Below are 25,980 nucleotides of genomic sequence, written 5' to 3' on the forward strand. Positions count from 1 at the left end.
CCCCCCCTCCGCCAGCCGGCGCTCCCTCCTCTCCACTTCTTTAGGTTGTGGGGTGGGGAAGCAGGGAGTCCGCACAGAGGCGACTGGCCGGGGTGGGGGGGGGCACGCGCTCCTGCCTGCCGGCCCCTCCTCCCTCCTCCTCCTGCGGGCCAGGCCCAGGGCAGCAGGCTCTTCCCAGCATGTGGCGTCCCTCTGTCTCTCCCCCGCCGCGGCCAGGTCGGAGGACTCCAGGGCCCACCGGGAGGTTGGCATCTGAGGGGGGCGCCACGAGGCAGCCTCGCCTAGAGCACACAACCCCCTCGAGCCGGCCCTGACTGTAGCACCCTGCAGTGTTCCCTTTTATAGATACTGCCCCAGGAAGAGCCTCAGAATGGGGGAAACTTCTTTCACCCTGATCCCCCCTCTCTCCTGCCAGTTGACTCTCCCATTGATTCTTGGGACTAATCTGGGCCTCTCTCTTTAGCCTTACCTGGGCCAGTCTAATAAAGCATTGTCTGGGGGTGGGGTGATCCTGGACTCCCCCAATGCCCTCTCTTCAGAGGCAGGCCCATGGTGACTGAGGAAAGCTGGCCAATGGCTTCCCTGGCTGGGTCCTCCCATCTCCTGTCCTGCCCTCCCCTGAGGTTCTAAGAAGCTGCTCCATTGGCCTGCACAGTCAGCTGCCTGTGCCCCACCTCCCTTCTGAGGCATGCACCAGGCTTAAAAATGTAGAAAAACAGGTGCAAGGTAAAATAGTATTTAGTATTTGTAGATCCCTACGCATTTCGCAATTTGCTTCGTCAGGGGATCGATTCCAAGGTTATTCACTTTCCACCTTGACCTTACTGCTCAAGGTGGAAAGTGAATAACATTGGAAACAATCCCCTGATGAAGCAACCTGTGAAACACATAGGGATATACAAGTACTAAATAAATATTTTTTTTCGCCTTGCACCTGTTTTTCTACATTTTCTTCTGCCTACTGGTGTGGTCATTCTTGTTTTCCTTGATACACCAGGCCTGCCAGGCTCTGAGGCTGCAGCTGCCAGACTTGGCCTCACCTTTGTTCCTTCCCTACAGCCTCTGGTCGGCCTGCCCGCCTGCCTCACCTGTGCTTGGACAAGGCTATCCCCCGTCAGCATCTCCTTTGGAGCAGGTGAGAGTAGGAGCGGGGCCACCACTCCAAGACACATAACTAATGTTATTTTTATTGAAATTACTTTTTAAAAGATGTTATTGATATGCAATACTATCATCAGTACTTGCAAGTATGTGAACTGGTTTCCACACTCACCTCTAGAGCAATCCCAGACTGTTTAAATAAACATCTGTTTGCTTGTCGCTTACCTGAAAGACACACAGAAGGCAGTACACTTGCCAAGTTCAAGTAGGGATTAGTACTAAGATGGATTTCTTTGGGGGGATCTCCCAGGAGAGAGGTCTGGTTTTTTGAGGAACTCTGTAAAAAAAAATTGATAAGTAAAAAACAAAACTAATACCTTTCAGTCAACAACCAGAACAGAGGGGCAAAATCTATATTATACTGATGCCTATACTGAAGGCCAAAGGGCACAGAAATTCTTCTAATATCCATTGAAATAAAACATCCTATTACAGATTTTCACTTTTCTAGCTGAATCCTGTCTGTGCTTATTTTGTAGCTACTTAGAAGCAACACAGTAACTACCCCTTCAGGCAGAGCACAAAAAAAAGTGCAGTGATAAAATACAAATCCAACTCCCCCCCCCCCCTTTTGAGGTCTTTTTGACCATTTGCTGAGCTTTTGTGAAATCAGAGATATGGAAGCTGAAGAAATATAATCTTGCTTGAACCAGTGGCAAATCGGTTGTGGTATCATGGAATGCTCGTAATATTCTAACTGCTTAAGATCTGACTGTTCAGGTAAGAAACAGTGCAACACTACTACGTTAATGGTAAAAATGGTTAGACTAAATGTACGGAGTGAATGAGGAATGGGTGTCAAGAAGCCATTACAAACAAAAGAAGTCTCTGAATGTTCACAGGTTTCCACTTTGATATGCTTTAAATTGGAGATGGCAAAAATGTGATTATTCCTCACATTCAGAATAATTTCTTGAAAATAAGATAAAAACAGGTTCAAAGGCTTGTGACTCAAGTTTACACCATCGCAGAAACCCTTGAGAAGTATACTGTACCTAGTATTTCTACTGCAAATGACCATATGTACACAATTTACGATAGAAACAGACATATTTAAGTCGCTGATCTAAAATATGTTTCAACTGAGGAAATACAGCTTCTCCCAGCTCAGAAGTATCATTTCAGTCACATACCACTCATCCGACTAAAGTCATTCAGGTTTCAAATGTGCATTGTGGGGAGCCTGGTTTACATTCATTACAGTTAATATAAGTGCTAAAGTAATGCTAAACGATGGTCAAGGCAGGTGTGACGGACTGCAAAGGAAAGCAGGCTTTTAAAAGATGCTGCTTGTATCAGCGAGTCAGGGAGTTCATGAGTTACTCTTTCCTGGAGAGAAAAGCTCATGTGGTTGGCTGCTCTACTTGCTCTCTGATTGGCCAGCATCAGCTGAGAGAAGAAATAAAACAGCTGATCTGGAGGGAAAAGAGTTATTTCACAAATTGGTCTTCCACCTTTTGGTCTTTGGCAATTTGGTCTTACTAAGGTCTAGATCAGTAGCCAGAGGGTTTGGCTTCTGAGGGAAGAGACATTTGGGAGTCAGTGCCCAAAACAGAATACATTCATAACATATAAAGCCATTGTTGCATAACAAAATAAAATAAAACAGATAAAATGATAATAAGTGCAAAATGTTCTCTGTAGATTCTGGATATAGTTTGGCCTTTGAAAGGTATAAGTGTTTCTGTTCCTTCAGTTCAGAACCAAATGAGTTTTAAAATGCCTTGCAAGATAAAATGAAACAGTTACTTTTATGGATGGGTGGAGCATACTATGGCAGTACTAAAAATATTCACTGGCTTCCAGTTTGTTTTCAGATACAACTCAAACATGTTGGCATTGACCTCAGTGCTTAGAAGCAGGATATCCTGAAGGACTGCCTGTTTCTATATGAACCTTCCCATGGTTTCTTCCAAAGCCCTATTCCAGAAGAACCTTGCCTTTAGGGGTCGGGGTGGGGAAGCTAGGGCCTTTTCTGTGGTGACATTCTACTTGTGTTATGTTTTAGGCAATATGAATCCATTTTTATTCTCCAGATCATTTGCTTTTAAAACATTTTCTTTTAGTTCTTGCTACTTTTAACTATTTTATAGCTGTTAAGGGTACACTGTTCATTGTCTTGGAGGCTGTTAAGTGGAAAGACAGCATAAAAATGTTTAAAACAGACAAACAAAATTAAGAGGAAGAGATTGGATTTATACCCCACCCTTCACTTGGAGTCCCAGAGCAGCTTACAAACTCCTTTCCCTTCCCCTCCCCACAACAGACACCCTGTGAGGTAGGTGGGGCTGAGAGAGCTCTGACAGAAACTGCTCTTTTTCAAGAACTGACAGAACTATGGCTTGCCCAAGGTCATCCAGCAGCTGCAAGTGGAGGAGTGGGGAATCAAACCCGGTTCTCCCAGAATAGAGTCCGCACACTTAACCACTATACCAAACTGGCTCCCTAAGATATTGCACAGAGCTATTTCATGTAGACTTTAACAACCAACATTCAGGAACTGCAATAGTGAAAAGCAAAACATTAGATGTGCTCCTCTTACCCCCAAACTTGAGTCAGTACTTTTTGGCTGACTTTGTTGCTTGAGATGTCCAGTCCGTTGGCCTCCAGCAGGGAGGTTTGTCAAACTCTGTAGATAAGCCTGTGACCCTTCTGCCAGTCCCCCTGCCAATGACAGATTCTCCTGTGTATTATTTGGTCTTGGTATTGTTTGCCCGACTACATGCTGATTTGGGAAAAATGGCAGCATGCCAATCCCTGGTGCAACTGGCATCTGAGCTGGAGTCCGACTTGATACTGTACAATCAACCATGGGGGGGGGATCGTTAGGCAAGAATTATTAGAACAATGCTTAGGGTTTTTTTAATTAAAAGACAAGACAAGCAATGAGAAATCATTCTATAATTCTAGGAGACCAAATAGTTCAGCAATAGACAGGAGAACCCTACCTAACAGCTTAACAGCTATCTTTTAAAAGGATGGTTCAAGTTTTACTTGTAAATAGTAGTTTTCTCATTTCATATAGAAACCAGATAAACAAACACAATTCAGACATAGCTTACTTGCAATGAGATGGGAGTTCTGAACTCCAGAAACTGTTAATCAGTCTAGTTCTAAAATGGTCAATAAAACCATGGCTGCTCTATACAAAATGTCAGCTCTGAATTTTATTAAATTTATATTTAATCTCTCCCGTCAAAATAAAAGTTCAAAAAAATCCTATGCTTTAGCTACCTTTTAGCTACCTGAGCAGAGCAATACAAAGATCATTAATAGAAAAATTATACAATTTATGTAATTTATACTTAAATGTCCAAGAATTTGAACTATCAAAGTCTGAATCTGCTAACAGGAGAGACATCTACTCACAGAGGAAACTGATAGTACTGTGAGTTTATGGAGTTTTTTTTCTTAAAAACATATTGACTATCCGAAAAAACTCTGCATGTATATCCCTTTCTAGAAGTTTGTCCAGAACATTTCACACAACCAGCTGCCATTTAATTCTGTCTTGGTCATCTCAGAACATTTATATATGGTAGAAAAAGAATGAATGAGAGATTTTCCACTGCATGTCATAGCAGTGAGAAATCACTGCTAGAGGTTGGTTGAACTGGGTCCAACAAAGCAGTTTGCATTATTTAAGTGGCCAGTCGCAAAACCTCAAGCAATAATGTGCCTTTAGATTACAGACTGCCATATAGAAGGGAGCTCCTGTTCTATTACTTTAGCTATGTCATCCATTCTTGCTCCTGTTCCCCCACACACACTTATTTCTAGCACCCTTCTGGCTTAATCTAAGTAGTTCATCTTGCATCAGCTATAAAAGGGAAGCAAGTAAGTTAAAGAAACAGAAAAAACTAACATTTGAAAGCATTTTGGAAGGATATGGATGGAGTCAAGAGCCTAAGCAAATAGTTTCCACTAAAAAGGTCAAGAAATTATATAGATACATGTGGGGGACCTACAAAGACTCGCAAGGGGGTGGATCTTATTTTCCCTCCTCCCTATTCCTGCTTCCTTCTCTCCTTCCTACTAGGACTGCCAAGGCCTCATATACTTACACGAAGTTCTTACCATTGAGTTCCTGGCAATTCCTAGAGCTACCTAGAAGTGACAAAGGGTAGCTCTAGGAATCAGGAGAATTTCTATGGTAAGAACGGTCAGTTTTACCATAGAGTTTCCAGCAACTCATAGTGTTACCCTTTGTCACTTCCAGGTAGCTCTAGGAATTGCCAGGAACTCAATGGGGAGGAGAGTCTTAAGACACATGGACTAACAGCCATATGGACAAAGGGATCTACCATGGGGAGGAGAGTTCTACCAGCATAAAAATGAGAACTGAGCAATTCCCCCCTCCTCAGTGCATTCTCCAAATGCTAGAGCACCCCTGCACGACATGCCCTGCACGACATCCCCTCTGGGTGCAGATGGGGCTGCTCAGAGGTGGGGCTCCCCATCAGGGGAATGGTAACCCTACAACCAACATATCTTTCTATAGCCCATGTTTTCAATCCCCCCCCCCAAGCAGCCTCTCCCTGGGAAAACTGGGCTACACCCAGCTGCACAGAAGGAAACCTCAAATGACATCTGGGAGGCACTGCACTTTCCCCTGCATCCTCCTCCCCACACTATTTCCTCTTTTCCTCCTCCTGGCAGCCTCTATATCCTTTCCTTTCCATGCTTTGTTTTCTCCTTCCCAACCAACCAAGCTTTTTATCTGCCCACCCCCAATTTTCATCTATATTTATTCTTTATTTACTAAATTTATTCTTTATTTACTAAATTTATACTACACCTTTCTCTGCAATGGACCCAAATCAGCTTACAGCATACTCCTCCGTGTTATCATCATTGACAATCTTTGCTGCATTCCCCTTACCTAAACTGTCCTTCCTGGCCTGGGAAAAGTTGACTCCTGGAGTCCCAGGACCCCAGTGCAGGATAGCACTACACCTCATCTACCTATGGGAAGTTCTTACCATTAAGGTCTTAAGACCCTGGGAATCAACTTTTTAAGGGCTGGAAGGGAACACAGTGAAGCTCTGCAGATGCCTAATCACAGAAAGGTGTATCTGTTACTGTAATAAGGTACAAAGTGCAACTTGCAATTGTGTCCTTCTCCGTGGCTCCCCACATCTGTGCTCACTGGTGGTACAGTACCCATTCCTACCATTGTCTGAAGAAGCACTGCTGGAGGCTCTCCAAGTAAACCTGGTTTCTGTAAAGAAGTGCAGAAGTATAGCATATTTGTATAAAGAATTCTTATTAAACAGTTTTTCAAATGCAGATTATTTCTTTTAATACAGTGCTGGAAAACAAAGAACAGAAAAAATATGTGTTGAATCCAGGGATCCCTCAGTGGAAGGCACTGATGGTCATGGATCTCCCCCACTTCCACCTCCCCAACAAACACTTTCAACCTTGGGAATGTTGATTTCCCAGTGTTGCGAGACTCATATGAAGACCCATGACACTTGCACCAGTGGATCTCTGCATTATACACACAAGCGGTGGCGCAGGGGATTTTTCCCTGCTTAACAATAACATCTGAACTGCCACGCTTTGGCAGTTCTAGCCCCATGCTGGTGTGAGCAACCAAGCCTTGTCCTAACTCATCGTCTACCCAGCGATTCGAAAGCTTCGGCGAGTAAATAAATTGGGGACCACCCGTAAGGGGGTGGGCACACCCCTCCCTCTCTTCGGGAAGGTGTTAGCTGCCAAGGAAACTTCTGAGGCGTGGCGACCGGAAAGACAAAAGAACTGTGTCGGCTTCCCTGCAGTGGAGCGAGTCGGCCAGGCGGTGGCAGTGTGTGGCTGCACAACATCAAGAAGCCAGACGTCATCAGCCAGCCGACAAGATGCCGTAGGAACACGACTGACCCAGCCCGCAGATAAAGCCCGGCTAGCTGCAATGTGTGTGTAATTAATGCTGTATGTTTGTCTTCCCTATCCCCACAAATATTGTTAGTCCAACTGTCTCAAGAGTAACTAAATCGCTCTGAGCCCGCAGGTATGTGGGAAAGAGCGATCAATAAATCAAAAGCATTATTATTTATTATTATTATTATTAAGAAGTATAGATTAAGAAGAAGAAAATCCCACTTTTAATTTTCTATCTAGCATACTGAATAAGAGATTATTAGTACAGGTCTATGGTCAGGTTTAGTTGTTCAACTCACACTATTTGTTTGAATATTCTCAGTCTTCGCTAGCTGTTGCTGCACCAACTGTAGATGGGGGAGGTTCTGTAGCAGTAAACTAGATGCATTTCCAACAACTGATCCCTATTAATTGGGGATGAGGTGGGGGAGTAACATGGAAAGTGAAAGAATTCAGTATTATTAACAGTTATATGGAAATGGCAATAAACAGTTAGAAGAAGAGGAGGAGATTGGATTTATTCCTAACCCTTCACTCGGAGTCTCAGAGTGGCTTACATACTCATTTCCCTTCCCCTCCCCACAACAGACACCCTGTGAGGTAGGTGGGGCTGAGAGAGCTCTTTCAAGAACTGCTCTTTCAGAACAGCTCTGACAGAACTATGGCTTGGCCAAGGTCATCCAGCAGCTGCAAGTGGAGGAGTGGGGAATCAAACCTGGTTCTCTCAGATTAGAATCCACATATTTAACCACTACACCAAACTGGTTCTCCATAGAAATAAATATGCAAAAGAAGAATAATTCCTTTCCTAGGGTTGAGGACATATTCTTGCACCCCAAATATGCAGAGCTCTTTCCATATGGAAAGTATTTGAAAGATATTTATATGAAGACTACTCCTGGCACAAGTTGCTACAGATCTATTATTGAAGGGCAGCCCCTTTAGGCAGTAATCTTGTTGAAACTGCTGTGTAAAAAACCAAGAATATTTAATGAAGGCAGTTTATTAATAAGAGACTGAGTCAGAAGGCCCTTTAGGTCAATATCTTGACAACATACATTTTCCAAAAGAAAAATATTACATTCCTAGTAAATGAAAGACTTAATATATTTTGCACCCTTAGAAACCAAAACAAAAAATGTGTTTCCCAATGAAGAAATGTAAAATATTTTCCTACCGATTCTCCCCACCACCACCTCATTTAATTGGTTACTGCATCTTCCTAGTTTATTAATTTGATAATTTTAAACATTTATAATCACAGAAGGGTCCTTAATAGGTAGAAAAGCAGGGAAAACGGACTAAACTAGTATCTCAAGTGGATACCTCTGTGCTCACAACCAGAAACAACTTATGATTGTTTATTTTCTTGGTAAAGTACATTTCCCCCATTACACCACAAAGTATTTTGTTCTATATTGAGGTAGCTATTGTACACCTTATAATCCAATTCTGTTTATTATTACTTAGAAGTAAAACTCAGTGGGTCTCGCCTGCTTTGGATAATACAGATCAACCATTTCTACAGTGTCTATCAGGAGAAGACTGGGAAGTTAAAATGGCCTTGGAACAAACCAACCTGAGTAGCCCCTGCAGCACTACAAACCAGCACCATGGCAACAACAATGGCCACTGGCTTCCTTATTGCCTCCTCCAGCAAACTGGTAGAAGTACAAGAGGAAACAACCTGTGAGCTGACACTGATAATCACTGCTGCTGAAGAATCCAAGGCAGTGTTGCTGGAGCTTGGACCTGCTTTCTTGGGTGTCAGTGGCTCTCCAGGGCAGCAACCCACCAGGAAATTGAAACATTGCAACTTACCTGAAGGCTTCTTCTCCTCAGTGGGGCGAAGTCATCCAAGCTGGTTAGGTTAACACCTCCTCTTGCTCCAGGCAGGGCTATGCAAATTTTTGTATGACTCTCCTAGGCCAGCAGGGGGTTGACCCTCCAGTCATTATATAGCCCAGCTCCTTGCCATTTAATGATTAGCTTCTCCCCCCCCCCACTTTGTTTGAAGTAGGAAATGGATGCCGTCACCCCACTGAACAGAAGAAACCTTCAGGTAAGTTCCAGTGATTCATTCTCCTTCACGGAGAAAGTCATCCAAGCTGTTACATACCCAAGCCAGCTGAATGGGTTGGAATTTTATAATCATAAATACTTCAGAACACAATGAAGTGTGGGGTTTTTTTATTCCACCACTTGTAAAACTCTTCTGCCAAATGTTGCTTCAACTGAATTTAACTGATTAATCCTATAATGTCCCACAAACGTTGAAAATGTGGACCAAGTAGCCACTCTGCAAATTTCCTCCACCAGTGCCCTAGTTGAAAATGCCACCAATGTGGCTGCTGCCCTGGTAGAGTGTGCCATAATGTTTCTAGGCTTCCTAAGCCCTAGTATTTCATATGCCTTGCTAATGCAGAATTTCCTCCACTGAGGGATGATTGCTTTGGACACCTTGGATTAGCAGAGTTGTGAGACATAAAAATAGAATACATTGAAAGTGAGCTGTTCTGTTTAAATAAAAAACACAGAGCCCTACATACATCCAATTTGTGCCAGATTTTCTCTCTCAAATGGAATAGACTTGGACAGAAAGAAGGCAGGAGTAACTGCTGGTTTATATCATAAGAAGAGTTAACTTTTGGCACAAAGTATGGGTCAGTCCTTAATACCACAGAATCCTTATGAAAAACATGTAATTCTTTCTGAACAGATAAAGCACGTAATTCAGAAATCCTTCTAGCCAAGGTAATTGTGACTAACAATGCTACCTACCATGAAAAATTTTTTAACTCCATAGACTTCAGAGGTTCAAATGGCATTTTTGTCAATGCCTGTAACACCTTTGAAAGACTCCAGGTAGGGAATCTATGATTAATTGGAGGTGCCGATTCCATGGTTCCTTTTAGGAACCTTTTAATATGTCTGTGGATAATTTGGGCACTCTCTTATGTCCCAAAACAGTGGCTAGAGCTGCTACCTGCCCTTTTAAAGTGTTTGGCCTTAAGCCTTTCTTCATACAAAAAAGGAACAACCTCTTCATAAGAAGGTGTTAAGGTTTTATTTTTACTTTTGGCCCATGTCTTGAATGCAGACCAAGTATGGTCATAAATGCATCTGGTTGCAGGTCTCCTAGACTGCATCATAATGTCCACAATTTCTTTGGGAAAACCTGACCTCTCTAAATCTGCCTGCTAAACTTCCAAGCTGTCAGTTGAAGCCAGGTTGGGTCTGGGTGGAGAACAGATCATTGTGCTAGCACGTCCCCTTTTACTGGTAGATTCTGTGAGGTGGCCACTGACATCTTTACCAGCTCTGAAAACCATGGGCATCTGGGCCAAAAAAGGTGCTATGAAAATTATCTCCACTCCCTTCTCTTCTTACTTTGTTCAAGAGTCTGCTGATCAGTGGAGTTGGAGGGAAGGCATACAACAGGCCTCTTGGCCGCTGGTGCAGTAGAACATCCTCTCCTTCTGCTCTTGGCTTGAGGAATCTGGAGAAGAACCTGGTGTTGGAAGTGAAGACTTTGCGCTATCTCTTAGCCTCAGACCTCAGCGTGGGTCTATAGAGAGTCAGAGAGAGAGATAGGCCAGGACCCTGATCATCCTTCCCTTCTACTGCGCTGATGCTATACCTTTGGTGTGTTGATTGCTACTCTCAGGGAATCTTCCTTCCTTCCAGCCTGACACCTTCTCTTCACACTATGCTACCTTTTTTCCATCTTGGCACCATGAGGGCAGGACATGCTTCCTGCAACTCTATCCATCCTAGCTTAGATTAGAATCCTATCTCTACTCTATCCAGTCTAGAATGGAGTTCCTTACAATAAAGGACTCATACTAGTTTTACAAAGATAAAGAGGCTCTGTGTATAACTTTGTTTTTTGTCAGCACACACAAACAAAGAGACCTCTGGAGCTGATTCACAGTGGACCACTGCCAACTCCAACAATAGGCAACTATAGGTATTTCCTGACTTGTATTGATGATTATACCAGATATTCAGTTGTGTTTCTGCTTAGTGAAAAATCACAGATGCTAGAGAAGCTGAAAGAACACACTGCATTTGTCAGCAACAAATTTGGAAGGAAACCACAGAACCTGTGCACAGACAATGGTGGTGAATACATGGTGAAATTAGACAATACGGAAGAAACCCTAATTGTGAGGGAAGAGGCTTCATGTGATTTTTAAAGGGCCATCTCATTTTTTCTATCTACTGAATCTTTCAAGGCATTATCTCTGTCTTTTGAAAGCACTGCTCCTGAATGAAGAGTGGCCATTGGGGAGTCCACAAATGGAACCTTCCTGTTTGTCAGAGCTGGCTGCCATGGATCTCTTAGTTGAGGGGAGCTCCCCTACTTCTGAATCTGAACCTGAGCCAATTCTGTTCCTGAGATAAGAACATAAGAACATAAGAGACGCCAATGTTGGATCAGGCCAAAGGCCCATCCAGTCCAACACTCTGTGTCACACAGTGGCCAGAAATACCAGTGCCATCAGGAGGTCCACCAGTGGGGCCAGGACATTAGAAGCCCTCCCACTGTTGACCCCCCCCCAAGCACCAAGAAGACAGAGCATCACTTGCCCCAGAGCCCCTAGCTATACCTTGTGGCTAATAGCCACTGATGGACCTCTGCTCCATATGCTTATCTAATTCCCTTTTGAAGCCATCCATGCTTGTAGCACCCACCACTTCCTGTGGCAGTGAATTCCATGTGTTAATCACTCTTTGGGTGAAGAAGTACTTCCTTTTATCCGTTCTAACCCGACCACTCTGCAGTTTCATGGAGTGCCCACGAGTTCTTGTATTGTGAGAAAGGGAGAAAAGTACCTCTTTCTTTACCTGCTCTTTCCCATGCATAATCTTATAAACCTCGATCATGTCACCCCTCAGTCGTCTTTTCTCCAAGCTAAAGAGCCCTAAGCGCTTTAACCTTTCCTCATAGGGAAAGTGTTCCAACCCTTTTATCATTCGAGTTGCCCTTTTCTGCACTTTTTCCAAAGCTATAATATCCTTTTTAAGGTGTGGTGACCAGAACTGCACACAGTATTCCAAATGAGGTCTCACCATTGATTTATATAGGGGCATTATTATATTGGCTGATCTGTTTTCAATACCCTTCCTAATAATCCCCAGCATAGCATTGGCCTTCTTTATTGCAGTCACACACTGTCTCGACATTTTCAGTGAGTTATCCACTACAACTCCAAGATCTCTCTCTTGATCAGTCTCTGCCAGTTCAGACCCCATCAATGTGTATTTATATTTAGGATTTTTGGCTCCAATGTGCATCACCTTGCACTTGGCCACATTGAACCCCATTTGCCATGTTGACGCCCACTCGCCCATCCTTGACAGATCCCCTTGGAGTGCCTCACAATCCTCACTGGTTTTCACCACCCTGAACAACTTTGTATCATCCGCAAATTTAGCCACTTCACTGCTTACTCCCATCTCCAAATCATTAATGAACAAGTTAAAAAGCAGTGGACCAAGTACTGATCCCTGCGGTACCCCACTGCTTACCACCCTCCACTGAGAAAATTGCCCACCTACACTCACTCTCTGTTTTCTATGAACTAGCCAGTTTTTGATCCATAAAAGGACTTGTCCTTCTATCCCATGATTTTTGAGCTTACTTAGGAGCCTTTGATGAGGAACTTTATCAAAAGCTTTCTGGAAGTCAAGGTAAATAATATCTATTGGATCCCCCTTGTCCACATGTTTGTTCACCCCCTCAAAGAACACTAACAGGTTAGTGAGACAAGATCTTCCCTTACAGAAACCGTGCTGAGTCTGCCTCAATAGGTTTTGTTCATCTATGTGCCTACTAATTCTTTCCTTAATAATGGTTTCCACCAATTTACCCGGTATCGACGTCAGACTGACTGGCCTGTAATTTCCCGGATCTCCTCTGGAACCCTTTTTAAAGATGGGAGTGACATTAGCTACCTTCCAATCCTCAGGAATGGAGGCAGATTTTAAGGAAAGATTACATATCTTTGTCAGGAGATCTACAAGTTCACATTTGAGTTCTTTCAGAACTCTCGGATGTATGCCATCTGGGCCTGGTGATTTATCAGTTTTTAAGTTGTCTATCAGTTTTAGGACCTCCTCTCTCGTCACCTCAATCTGACTCAGGTCTTCCAACACCCCTCCTGAAATCAGTGGTTCTGGAGTGGGCAAGCACTTCTCATCTTCCACAGTGAAGACGGAGGCAAAAAATGCATTTAGCTTCTCAGCCATTTCCCTATCATCCTTCAATACTCCTTTTACCCCTTGGTCGTCCAAGGGCCCCACTGCCTCCCTGGCTGGTTTCCTGTTTCTAATGTATTTGAAGAACATTAGAATTGAAGATGATGACTTATCTTTGGCTCAGATCTATTTATTTCCTCACACACACACACCTGGCCATAAAAACGATGATCTGTCCTCCTCCTCAGATACTCCTTCATGATGTTTAATTTTGCATCTAAAACCCACAGATAATTTTTCATGTTTTGGTCTAGTTTGGGGTGAGGCCCCCTAGAAGAAGGGGATTTAGTAGAAAAAGAAAGGAACCTTTTTTTCCCCTGGCTTCTACTTCACCCTTGTTCTTGGCACTAGTCACCCCTTGACTGCATTCAACCATATTTCCTGTGGGGCAAATATTCCCTAGGAACCAGGGTGATCTGCAGGCCTGCATCCACCATTTGGGAGAAACCAGATTAAAAATGGTGTGAACACCATGTTTGAGTTCATTTGGCCTGCAGGCATGTTATGAACAGCTGCCGAAAAACTTTGTGTGTGTGTGTGGGAGGCCTGGTCATATAGCCTACAGTCTTGGGATTCAAGCCATGATCTTCCCATCCGCGACAATCAAATGGGGGGGATCTCACCTCCAGACTCATCCCAGCCCTGCTCTGTGGATCCGGAAGCTTCCAATTCTTGGTGGGTGATATTAGGCATAAAAGACTTCTCTTCTCTAAGCCTGCTGCTGCTTGAGAAAGGCTACGGGAGGTTTCTGGCATCAAAAGCATTGAGACAATGGAGAGACCAGAGCTTCAGGTCTTCCTGCCTTTGTAGTGGAGGCAGTTGTGATTTTTGGATCCCTTGGTTGCCAATCTCCAGTGTCTAAAGCTTTGGATGGAAAAGGCTTCTAATTTTTCTTTTTTCTTTTTTGATCCCATACCAGGACCTTTCTTAGTAGTTTTGTCATCCTCCAGTGAAGAGTGTTCAGAAGAGGGAGGCTTTCATTCTCAGAACAGCAGAGCTAGGCTCAAACATCCTGCCAGCACTGCCAAGCTATCAAAACTGGGGGGTCAGCCCCCTGCTGGCCCAGGAGCGTCATACAAAAATTTGCATAGCCCTGCCTGAAGCAAGAGGAGGTGTTACCTAACCAGGTTAGATTACTTCCCCCACTGAAGGAGAACTCCCTGTAAGTTAAATGGCCAGTCTGCTCTTGGCATCTATTATTTAAAAAAGAAGTTCCAGCATGCTGTTGTTTAATACTAGAATCACAGCATGGTATCAGAACTTCAGCTTGGCACTTAGATCACAGAGGGCAGGGGTTCCTTAAGCCCTTTTAATTTTGTTTATGGGAAAACATGTTTGGGTCCTTAATAAGTTATCCAGCATGTTAACAGCATATGTTCAATATATAATCTTTTTTTTTGGTAAACAAATTTTATTTTTCTCAGGAATACAACGTATACAGTTAAAACATTTCATTCTATCAATTGTCTACCCCGTTCCCAATTCCTCCCCTCCCTCCAATGGCTTCCCGCAATGCTTCCACCCCTGCTCCAAATTACTTCGTATCATCAACTATATCAGTTTCTTATCATTACAATCTAAAGATAACATCATTTGACTTAATATTGATCTAAACATATCAAGTTTTGTTTCACATCCCAGTTCTTTTCCAAATACACTTTAAAGTCTGTTCAATATATAATCTTGAAATAAAAGTACTTGAATTTTTTAAAAGCAACACAAATCTGAGAATTAGTAATTTTTCAATGATTAATTGAAAGAACTTTTTCATTGTATACTTTTCCTTACATTAAGAACATAAGAACATAAGAGATGCCAATGTTGGATCAGGCCAAAGGCCCATCCAGTCCAACACTCTGTATCACACAGTGGCCAGAAATACCAGTGCCATCAGGAGGTCCACCAGTGGGGCCAGGACATTAGAAGCCCTCCCACTGTTGACCCCCCCAAGCACCAGGATGACAGAGCATCACTTGCCCCAGAGTCCCTATCTATACCTTGTGGCTAATAGCCACTGATGGACCTCTGCTCCATATGCTTATCTAATTCCCTTTTGAAGCCGTCCATGCTTGTTGCCGCCACCACTTCCTGTGGCAGTGAATTTCATGTGTTAATCACTCTTTGGGTGAAGTACTTCCTTTTATCCGTTCTAACCCGACCGCTCAGCAATTTCATGGAGTGCCCACGAGTTCTTGTATTGTGAGAAAGGGAGAAAAGTACCTCTTTCTCTACCTGCTCTTTCCCATGCATAATCTTATAAACCTCAATCATGTCACCCTCAGTCGTCATTTCTCCAAGCTAAAGAGCCCTAAGCGCCTTAACCTTTCCTCATAGGGAAAGTGTTCCAACTCTTTTATCATTCGAGTTGCCCTTTTCTGCACTTTTTCCAACGCTATAATATCCTTTTTAAGGTGTGGTGACCAGAACTGCACAGAGTATTCCAAATGAGGTCTCACCATTGATTTATATAGGGGCATTATGATATTGGCTGATCTGTTTTCGAATGTATCCCTGAACAACTTCGTATCATCCGCAAATTTAGCCACTTCACTGCTTACTCCCAGCTCCAAATCATTAATGAACAAGTTAAAGAGCAGTGGACCAAGTACTGATCCCTGCGGTACCCCACTGCTTACCCCCCTCCACTGAGAGAACTGCCCATTTATACTCACTCTCTGTTTTCTATTAATTAGCCAGTTTTTGATCCATAAAAGGACTTGTCCTTTTATCCCATGATTTTTGAGCTTACTTAGGAGCCTTTGATGAGGAACTTTATCAAAAGTTTTCTGGAAGTCAAGGTAAACAATATCTATTGAATCCCCCTTGTCCACATGTTTGTTCACCCCCTCAAAGAACATTAACAGGTTAGTGAGACAAGATCTTCCCTTACAGAACCCATGCTGAGTCTGCCTCAATAGGTTTTGTTCATCTATGTGCCTACTAATTCTTTCCTTAATAATGGTTTCCACCAATTTACCCGGTATCGACGTCAGACTGACTGGCCTGTAATTTCCCGGATCTCCTCTGGAACCCTTTTTAAAGATGGGAGTGACATTTGCTACCTTCCAGTCCTCAGGAATGGAGGCTGATTTTAAGGAAAGATTACATATTTTTGTCAGGAGATCCACAAGTTCACATTTGAGTTCTTTCAGAACTCTTGGATGTATGCCATCTGGGCCTGGTGATTACTCATTAAAATCTTCTGATTTGGATCTCAGGGCCTTTGAATCATTTATAATACTTGTTTAATTGATAAGTATAACAAACTAAATAATATTGCTGAAAAACATTAGCAAATGAGCAGGACTGGCATTCTTCTTGGAAACACATATCTCAGACAGTTGCCAGCTTCTTCAGCCAATTATGAAAAAACACTGCGTTTCAAGGAAACTGCAGCAATCAGGTTTTCTGATGCCAAAGTGCAACAATAAATGAGTGAACAAAAACTACTACATGTGTGAAATAAAAATATAGCTGGTTTTGTGGCAGTAAAATCTAGCACTTTGGGTTATGTTTATGAATACAGGACCTTTAAGCACAAATCAGGCATAATTTGGGTGCAAAGGAGAAATGTCACCTTGTTTTGTTGGGCATACATAAACCAAGTTAAACCTCATCAGTCATGCTCCTGCTATGGACAACATGCCTCCCTTCCTCTGTGACTTTTTTTTTTTGTAAAAATGCATCCCTGCTGCCTTCCAAGGAAGTGCACAGTTGGCAAGACCAGAGAACACCACTATAAATATGAATCAGGAGAAATGTTGCTTCTGTAAATGAAAACAGATGCAAGCATGTGTTTCCAGTAACATTTTAAAAGAAAAAAAATTGTTGTGTCATACACTGGAGATCTACATAGTAAAATTAAATTATGAAGGCATATAAAGTTTAACATTTTAAAAAAATTTTAATGTGACTAGCCACCCAACTGATCTGTGTTATTTCAGATCTTCCTGAATACCACTTTCTATACCTATTAATTCTTTACATCTTACAGGAAAAATTCATAAACTTTCTCATACAGCAAGTTCCTCAATCCATATTCAGATCAATGGTGTACCTCGCCTATTTGGCACCTAGGGTGGACAATTTTTTAACTGCCCCCCAAAGAAAGTGCCCCAATCCTCCATTGTTTCCAAAGGACTAAAGGCAAACCACAGAATATCTGCAATAGAAACTGAAGGGGGGCATTTTTGCAAGCCCAGCAGAACCAATGCAATGTACAGAGTACCCAGCAGTATCGGTGCAATCACAGAGTGCCCAGTAGAACCCAGCCCCATTGTGGCAATCCCAACTGATATCAAGCACAGAATCACAGTCCAAGCAAGAGGGGGTTGGAAGCTCAGCAAAACCAATACAATGTACGGTTCCCAGCATACCCAGTGCCATTGTGGCAATGCCAGCTGATGTCAAGCATAAGATCACAGTCCAAACAAGGGGGGAGTTGGAAGCCCAGCAGAACCAGTGCAATGTACAATGCCCAGCACAGTGCTATTGTAGCAATGCCAGCTAATGTCAAGCACAGAATCCTCAAGCTGCACCCGGGGTGGACCACACACCCCATCTTGCCCTTGGTACGCCACTGATTCAGATATTATGAACAAACTCTGACTTATAAACAAGAAACAAATTCTGCCAGTGTGGAGAGGCACAGAAGCATTAGAATAAACCAGGCATGTGCTAGTCACAAATTGTTTGTTATAAACTTTGACAGCACAATAATATTAAGTTAGACCTAACCAGGAAGTCATCTGTCTCATCTTCATTATATCTAATTGTTTTCCCCTTTTCCTTAAAATTTGAGTCCCATTCTGTAAATTAAACATTTTCTTTTATATCACAATGATATAACTTTTGATTGATCATTCAATACTGAGCTATAAATGGAATGATAATTCAGCCTTACAAACAGTTTCCAAGATGGAACATTTCAAGTTCAAGAAGCTACTTCAGGTAGAAAAAGAGGATGTTGCTTTTGTTGCAAGCAAAATCTCAGATACGTTGATACAAAATGCTTCACAAATATTTTCTATCAGCTGATAAACATACCTGATGAACTTTATTCAAATGCAAAAAGGCTGGGCTGAGTGATGGGCCTACAAGGTGTGGCAAACCTACTGGAGCTCCAAGAACTGCTTTAGAAAACATAATAGCATGCCATAAAATGATACCATTAGGACCTGCTTTCACATAAAAGCATAACTTCACAATTTATCTTTTCCACTAGTTTTGCATCACTATACGTACAAATAACTAAACTCAACCACAATACCCAACTGTGGATTACTGTTAAATCATGCCCTGCTTTTGCATTTGCTAGCATACATGCACAAATTACAATTCCTTGTAGGGGCAGCATAAAGCCTCTCTGGCACCTCCACAATTTTGATCACAATGCAAAATGCTTGGGAACTACTATGGAGATAAATTAATTAGTACAAATAATTTTGGCCATGTGATCCTCTCCCAGCGAATTAAGCACATTTGCTACGATTACTCTTTTTTAAGTATTTGAAGGTCTGTCATTTAGAGGATGGCATGGCACTGCTTCAGTTGGTAGTGAAGGATAGGATTCATAATAGTGGCATCCAGGGATGTTGTAGGTTCTTCCTCCTTGAAGGTGCTTAAGAGAAGACTGGACAATTATTTGTCAGAGTTGCTTAAGGTCATCCTGCATGGTGCAGGAGGCTGCACTGGATGGTCATTAGGCCCTTCCAGCTTTTTAATTTTTTTTATATAACATTTTATTTTTATTTGAGACAAATAAACATATACAGATCGGGGGGTTCCATTTCATCACTAAATTATCTAGTTAAGTATCTAGTTAAGTAGTTTTGCTTGCAGACTTCATCTGAATTTTCTGTATCCATATCTCTCACAAAGATGTATGCCATGTCAGTTTGCTCTTTCATCTGCCTGATCTTTTGCTGTAGGAGTAAGTCTAGCTTAGATTGCATAGAGTCCAGAGCCATTTTCACAGCTTTTTCTACTATTGGGAGTGATTGTTTCTTGTAAAGAAAGTTGGAGACCTGTAACCATTAGTGTTAGAACATTTTTTTCCTTCTTTTACGCCAGAGAATCTCTCCAGCTCTTTGTCAATTAAAATCTCTACAAACACACATCTTTCTATGCTTCCCAATGACATTAAAAATGAGAGGATTCCCAGGCAAGGCAGACAATCTTATCATTTAGTTATTCAGGGCTCTTTTTGTAGCAGGAACTCCTTTGCATATTAGGCGACACACCCCTAATGTAGCCAGTCCTCCAAGAGCTTACAGTAGCCCCTGTAAGAAGAGCTCTGTAAGCACCTGATTGGCTACATTAGGGATGTGTCGCCTAATATGCAAAGGATTTCCTGCTACAAAAAGAGCCTTGGTTATAATACTGACTTATCAGTTGTTTATAAGAACCTCAGAACATAATATACTTTACAATTTTCAACAAGCCGCAAAAGTATACACAATGAGTTAAAAGGAAATGATGTAGTGAAAGTTAAAAATACATGCATAATAGTTCATTAATTCTTCCTTCTTTCTCCTTCATTTTAGTTTATGTAGATACTTATAATCCAAATTAAATGTCTTTCTATGAATCCTTATGGCTCAGTTAAAATTCCAGCCCCCAAACTCCCCATAAGGACCCAGTGATCCTATGGCTTCACGGGAGCAAGTCCCTGAGCCAACCACTCTCGTTGCATCGAAAACCGGAAGCCACCCAACTTTTTAATTCTATGATTTTTTAAAATACAATTTAAGGTTCATTTCTGCTGGTTAAGAAAATATAAAATCCTAATTCAGGTACTAAATAATTGGCAAGGGTGGAATAAACCTCCTTTTTGCCTTTTAAAAGCTGTAGAGATTGATGCAAATATGGACCTGCTGATAGTAAATGACATGTATGTATGCACTTGTCATATTTGTGAAGGGAAGAACATTTTTAACTATAGCGGGAAGGCAAGGGGACAAATCCCAATCCACTGACAGAAATTCGTTTTGTGCAGGATTGAACCTGGAAGTTACTATAATTATGCATCATGAGTAGAAAAAACGAAAACAAAATTTCCCCATTTCATAACATTAGGGCTTGTGGGTAGATTCAGGACAAAGAAAATAAAGTATTTCTTCTTACATTAGCTGCTGTAGATTTCCCGGGTCTTCTTACATTATTAGAATGTCACTGACATATAAATCAATAAATAAGCAATTTTTTTTTATTTACAAGCAAGTGATGTCAATGAAAAAATATTAAGACATCTGGTTAGGAAAAATGGATACAAGTGTATGTTTGCTCTGATCTGTTGGAGTTTTCTAATATTGTTGCTATGTTACTATATCATCAAGGTGGAAACTCCTTTACAGTTCAGACCATTTTTTTAAAAAGGCTTACCAAGTTTGTTAGCACATCCATGTAGCTGGGGTTGCAGTAGCATTTGTAACATTGCTGGAGTATTTAAGCTTTTCATAATCTGTGCTGCATTTGGCTCTGGGAGCAATCCTTTTCTGTTATTTCTCATCTTAAATGAAGAAAGGATATAAAAATTAGAAGTAAAGTATGTTCAGTAAAACAAAGTTGCTTACCCATAACCGTGGGGCTCCAAGTTGCTGCCTATGCAGTCATGTACGGGACAGAGCACGCACAAGCTTCTTGAAAACTTCTAGACCAGGGGCCCCAACCCTTTTGAGCCTGTGGGCACCTTTGGAATTCTGATACAAGATGGTGGGTGCAGCTGCAAAATGGCTGCCACAGGAGGTTAAGATGGCCACAAAATGGCTGCCACAGCTTACCTTCAGTCACACAGTGAAGATACTTGGCTGTGGTAGCAGCTGCTGCCAAAGCAACATTTTAAAAAATCTGCACAGCCAATCAATTTTCCAGTGGCCAATCAGAAACCCTGCTGGGTAAAAGCCCCACCTGGCCCTGCTCACTTTCTAAAATCTCTTGGCAGATGCCAAGAAAGGTGTCTGCAGGTGCCATAGCACCCACAGGCACCACATTGGAGACCCTTATACTGCAGCTATGACAGAGAGCCCTGCCCTCCAATCATGAGGGCCTTGATTACTGTACATAAGCTTTATTAGGGGTACATATAAAAGACTATACAGAGAGCCCATCCAAGAATATTTTAAGGCAAGTCACTTTACTTACTTACCGTGGCCTCTGAGCAGTTCTACAGAGAGAGACTAACAAGCTAACCTCATTAAATATGTTGCCTTCCATGAAGATTGTTTCAGAGGGTGGCCAGATTGGTCTGCAGTAGAACATCTAGGTTTGAGTCCAGTAGCACCTCAGAGACCACCAAGATTTTGGGGGGTATAAGCTTTGGAGAGTCAAAGCTTTGTCAGATACAAACGGAACTCTTACTCTTGAGAGCTTGTACCCTGAAAATCTTATTGGTTTGTAAGGTGCTACTGGACTCAAATCCAGCTGTATGCTGTCAGAGATGATGAAGTACAATTTCCAAAGGTCTTTTACAGTTTGTACTTGAAATACAGTATGTGCTTAAAACTCATCTAAGCAAATAATATAAGTTACTTTAGTTAGGTTAAAGTCCATAGCGTCATCCTGAACTTAGAGGCTGGGATCGATGAACCACAATTATTCCAAGGAATAGCACTTTCCTCTCTTTCCACCCACAGTTGGCCCCTCCAAAAAATTGCTCCTGGTATTGGGTACAGAATAAGTTGCAATGATGGGTGCTGCAGTTATCAAGGAACTGAAACCCACAGAAAGCTCTCTTACCATGCGTTGTGCTGCTATAAGTGTAGCAAGAGTGCCTCGACCTGGCGCTCCAGGAGCACAATAGGATACACGCACTCTCTTCCCTTTAATAGTCAGGCCATCTGCACCCTGCTGTACTTCCTCCGCCTGCTCTGCTGTTTCATACTCAATAACTGCAAAGCCATCAACAGAGCTATCTTCATCCTGAGCAAGCTATAAAGGACATTTTACAACACAATGCATAAAGTACTCTTTTTTATATAATGGTTTCCAAACTTCAATATATTCTTACACATACACACACACACAAACCATTAATTGCCTGTACAAAATCTTTAGAATGTCTAAATCCATATTAACTTTACAGATAATTCCTTCAATGCTAAATTTAGTATGCAAATATTTTGCAGATTACAGACCCCCTTGTACCTTACTTGAATTACCACTGCCCTTCCATCTAATCTTGTGATGAACCTGAGCTATGAAATAAATGTGACAGTTATTTTATGGAACGTTAAGGTGAGAAATTAAACTGGAAATTTGCAAGCAGGACATATTTTCCTTCATTTTTCTTTCATGTAATACCAATGCTCCCTCTAAGATGTGGAGTCTAGTGAGCAAAAATTGTACTTAGTGAGCTACTGACATTACAGTTTTGAGCAAGCAATTTGGCTACTGCATAAATTAGTTTGCTCTGGAGCCATCCTTCCTGAGCTAAGACAAAAATGTGTGAGCTGGAGGATAAAAAACTGTGAGCTAGCTCATACTAACGCAGCTTAGAGGGAACTTATTTTTCCATGTACAATTTTATTGATAGACTCTTTTTGATCACATGAAAAACAGCAGTTGGGACATTTGTGAAATTCAGTGACCTTCCAACTGATGGTTTAGTTTTGACACTTCAGCTGTTTATGATCCAAGAAACCAATTTGTGTTGTGCATTTTGGAAGGTGATTTAGATTTTTCTTGAGCCTTCTCTGAAACATACCACAACTTGTTTTTAAGCACCCTACTTGCAGAAATACTTGTAATTCATTAGGCTCAAGGGAACATCCCCCCCACCCAAAAGCTTAATTCTGTGGAAGGAAGGAATGTATGATACAGGCTGTTTGGATCACTGCCACTGGATTTCACTTATTTCAGTAGTTTTCACTTTCACGTCTACTCCTTAAGGAAGCAGGAATCCCATCCCCCCACCCCAGCCCCGGTAGGAATGGGAGATCCCCTGCTTGTTCCCCACTGCTGCTGTCAGCAGCAGCAGGAGAAAAAAAAAATTAAAAATCCACAGCATCATGTGCTGTGCCACATCACTTCGGGTAAAAAAAAAAAAAAAGGAAGTAACATAAGGTAGTTCCTAGAGCTACCCCATGTCACTTCTGTTTTTAACTAGAAGCCATATGGCTCTGCAGTTGGCATTGCATCACTCCCCCATATCACCACCCACAGCCCTCCCAATGGATTCCAGGCATTGCCTGGAAATCCTGTAAGGAAGATACAAGTAGCATCAGTTTGATGTCAGATTTTAATCAGCTGAGGGAAAGTAGGGTTTACTTGTTGAATGCTGGCATTCCACTCAGTGCTTATATGATAAACGGAATCAAATCAATTCAACTGGCTATATTTACACAAATTTTTGTGATTTTGATTTTGTTGTATGATATCTGTAAGCCATTTCTGAAGCACTAAAGGGATTCTGTATGAGTTCAACCAATCCCTAGGGGGGAAAACAGCTATCTAACAAGGGCTCATTTTGTGCCTTTTCAAAGCTTCTGCTAGGGTGCCACATTCCTGCCAAGAGTGTGTGGGGGGGAACAGACTTAAAAATTGCTCTTGGTTGCTATCAGTCCACTCTAGGAATGGTTTTACCATAGAGTTTCCAGCAAGTCGTAGAGCAGACTGACATCACTTTCAGTTTTCCCCAAGAAGTAACGTAACATCATCAGTTTTTCCCCAGAAGTGATGTTACAACATCAGCTAACCCCATGCCTCTGCCCCTCCCCAGCTCCTGCTAGTTACCATCCAATGGCAGGCAACCCTAGTTTTTGCCACTTGATAAACATGCAGCAGCTGCTCATTCTGTCCTCTGCATCTACTCTGGAAGAATATAGAAGCATAAGAATAATAACCTGTGCAAATTCCATCACAACAAATCAAAAAATCCCAGCAAAAAAAAATGGGAACAGCGCTCGTATCAATAAGTACATAAAAATGGGGAAATGCAACTAAAAAAACCCTTAACATATCCTTAAACAAGAATATTTGCACAGGTCAAAAATAGTGTGGTTTTTTCCCCACGGGAACTCTGTATAAACAATATTAGAATAAATGTTTAGAAAAACAACATCTGTGTATAAACACAGTCCACCAAAGACCAATCTATTTCCAACAGAGAGAGGGAATTCAGACTGCTTCAAGAAAGGTATGACAGGCAGGGAAAAACAGAATAAAAGTTTTAAATGCATCTCTGAACACACATGTTGAACAACATGTTTCCCACCTCTCAAAACATGGAATGTTGTGTAAAACTATGTAGGACTAACCCATTTTACAGTGCAATCCTACATAAATTGCAGTGGGTTTAGGCTGTAGGGACTCTGCCCAGGATTGAACTGTCTGAACATTGCAGGGCACAATAATTTGTCTGAACATTGCAGGGCATGAATTCACCATGTTATGACATGCACAACACTACTAGTACCCCACAAGAAAATAGTTTAGTGCAGCAATGTGACTTGTTTATGTTTAGTTCAGGTGTGATGAATACCCTCCAGCAGAAATGGGAAGAGGTGTGAAGATAAGTAACTGTCTTATATTAAGGCAGATCATTGATACATCTAGCAGAGTATCACCTACTTCAACTAGCAATGATTTTCCAAGTTCTTCAGCAGATTTCCTCAGCCCTGGTACCAAGGATCTTTTTTAATGAAGATTCACATGATTCAATATGGGACTTTCTATTCTGGGCCCTTCTCAACACTGTAGCAAAATGTATTTGATCATCTCTATCTATATATCTAATAGCCAAGTTGCCCCCTGAGTGCGGATCGCTAAATCGGCGCTCCGGGGGCACTTGGGGGGGAGGGGGAGGTTTGTGCACACGTGGGCCAGTCCCCACGTGTGCACAAAAATCGAAAAAGTTGAAAAAAAATTTTTGGGGATGTTTAAATCCCCCCGAAAGTGACAGAGCGTCCCCTGCGCATGCGCAGGGAATGCTCTGTAGCTGGCCTCGCCGCCGCCGTACCGCCGCCTCCTCCTCGGGGCCGGCCGGCCGCGTGGGGGGGAACCGGCCTCAGGCCTCTCCTCCACCGCCTCCGCCTCGGAGCCAGGCGGGGGGGAGGACCGGTCGGGTTGGAGCCGGGCGGGGAGGGGGGTGGAGGACCAGCCTCACCGCCGCAGCCTTGAGGAGATTGAGGGGGGGATGGAGGAGACGGAGCTCTTCTCCCCCCCCGCGAGTATCGCGGGTCCCCCTCTTGTATAATTCTAAATCTAGATGATGTATCTCCATGTTTTTTCCAGCATACAGTAGTTATTTCTAAGCTGAGATAATAATGGGTTCAATAGTACATTATGACAGATTATACATATACACACATGCTAGATAGACAGACAGACAGATCAATATATCTAACAAGTGGAGACCCACAAAGACTTTCCCCTCTGGTACTACCTCAATTCTTTCCTGAAAGTCCACATAGGCTCTCCCCTTTCCCTGGTTGGACTAGATGGTCTGTAAGGCCCCTTCCAACTCTATGATTCTATGTTCCTTCTTTCCTTCCCACCCACCCACCCACCAGCCAAACTGCCTTTATTTGCCTGCCTTCTTCAGCTTTTTCTTCTCCCCTCCCACTGACAGCCTCTCCCTGGGAACACTTTTGTCGATGACAGGCACTGGGCTGGGTCCAGTTGTGCAGTGCCAGCTGCTTGCCAGGGCCCAGTTGTGCAGTGGGAAACCCACAA

The 25,980-nt window shown here is 42.4% G+C and overlaps 1 protein-coding gene across 1 annotated transcript in view; it reads right to left on the reverse strand.

Annotated features, from left to right (window-relative positions):
- The window catches only part of RAVER2 (ribonucleoprotein, PTB-binding 2), a 63,004-nt gene that overhangs the window by 11,104 nt on the left and 25,920 nt on the right, over positions 1–25,980 (reverse strand). The window contains exons 4-10 of the mRNA XM_015428094.1: positions 22,045–22,236; positions 20,692–20,818; positions 18,355–18,437; positions 7,344–7,448; positions 6,271–6,382; positions 3,704–3,957; positions 1,327–1,438 (exon numbers count right to left, since the gene is read on the reverse strand). Of these exons, the coding sequence (XP_015283580.1) occupies positions 1,327–1,438; positions 3,704–3,957; positions 6,271–6,382; positions 7,344–7,448; positions 18,355–18,437; positions 20,692–20,818; positions 22,045–22,236 (985 nt within the window). The remainder of the gene's footprint in view (positions 1–1,326; positions 1,439–3,703; positions 3,958–6,270; positions 6,383–7,343; positions 7,449–18,354; positions 18,438–20,691; positions 20,819–22,044; positions 22,237–25,980) is intronic.

This window comes from Gekko japonicus, unplaced genomic scaffold (genome assembly GCF_001447785.1).
Source record: "Gekko japonicus isolate JY-2015 unplaced genomic scaffold, Gekko_japonicus_V1.1 scaffold1219, whole genome shotgun sequence".
NCBI lineage: Eukaryota > Metazoa > Chordata > Lepidosauria > Squamata > Gekkonidae > Gekko > Gekko japonicus.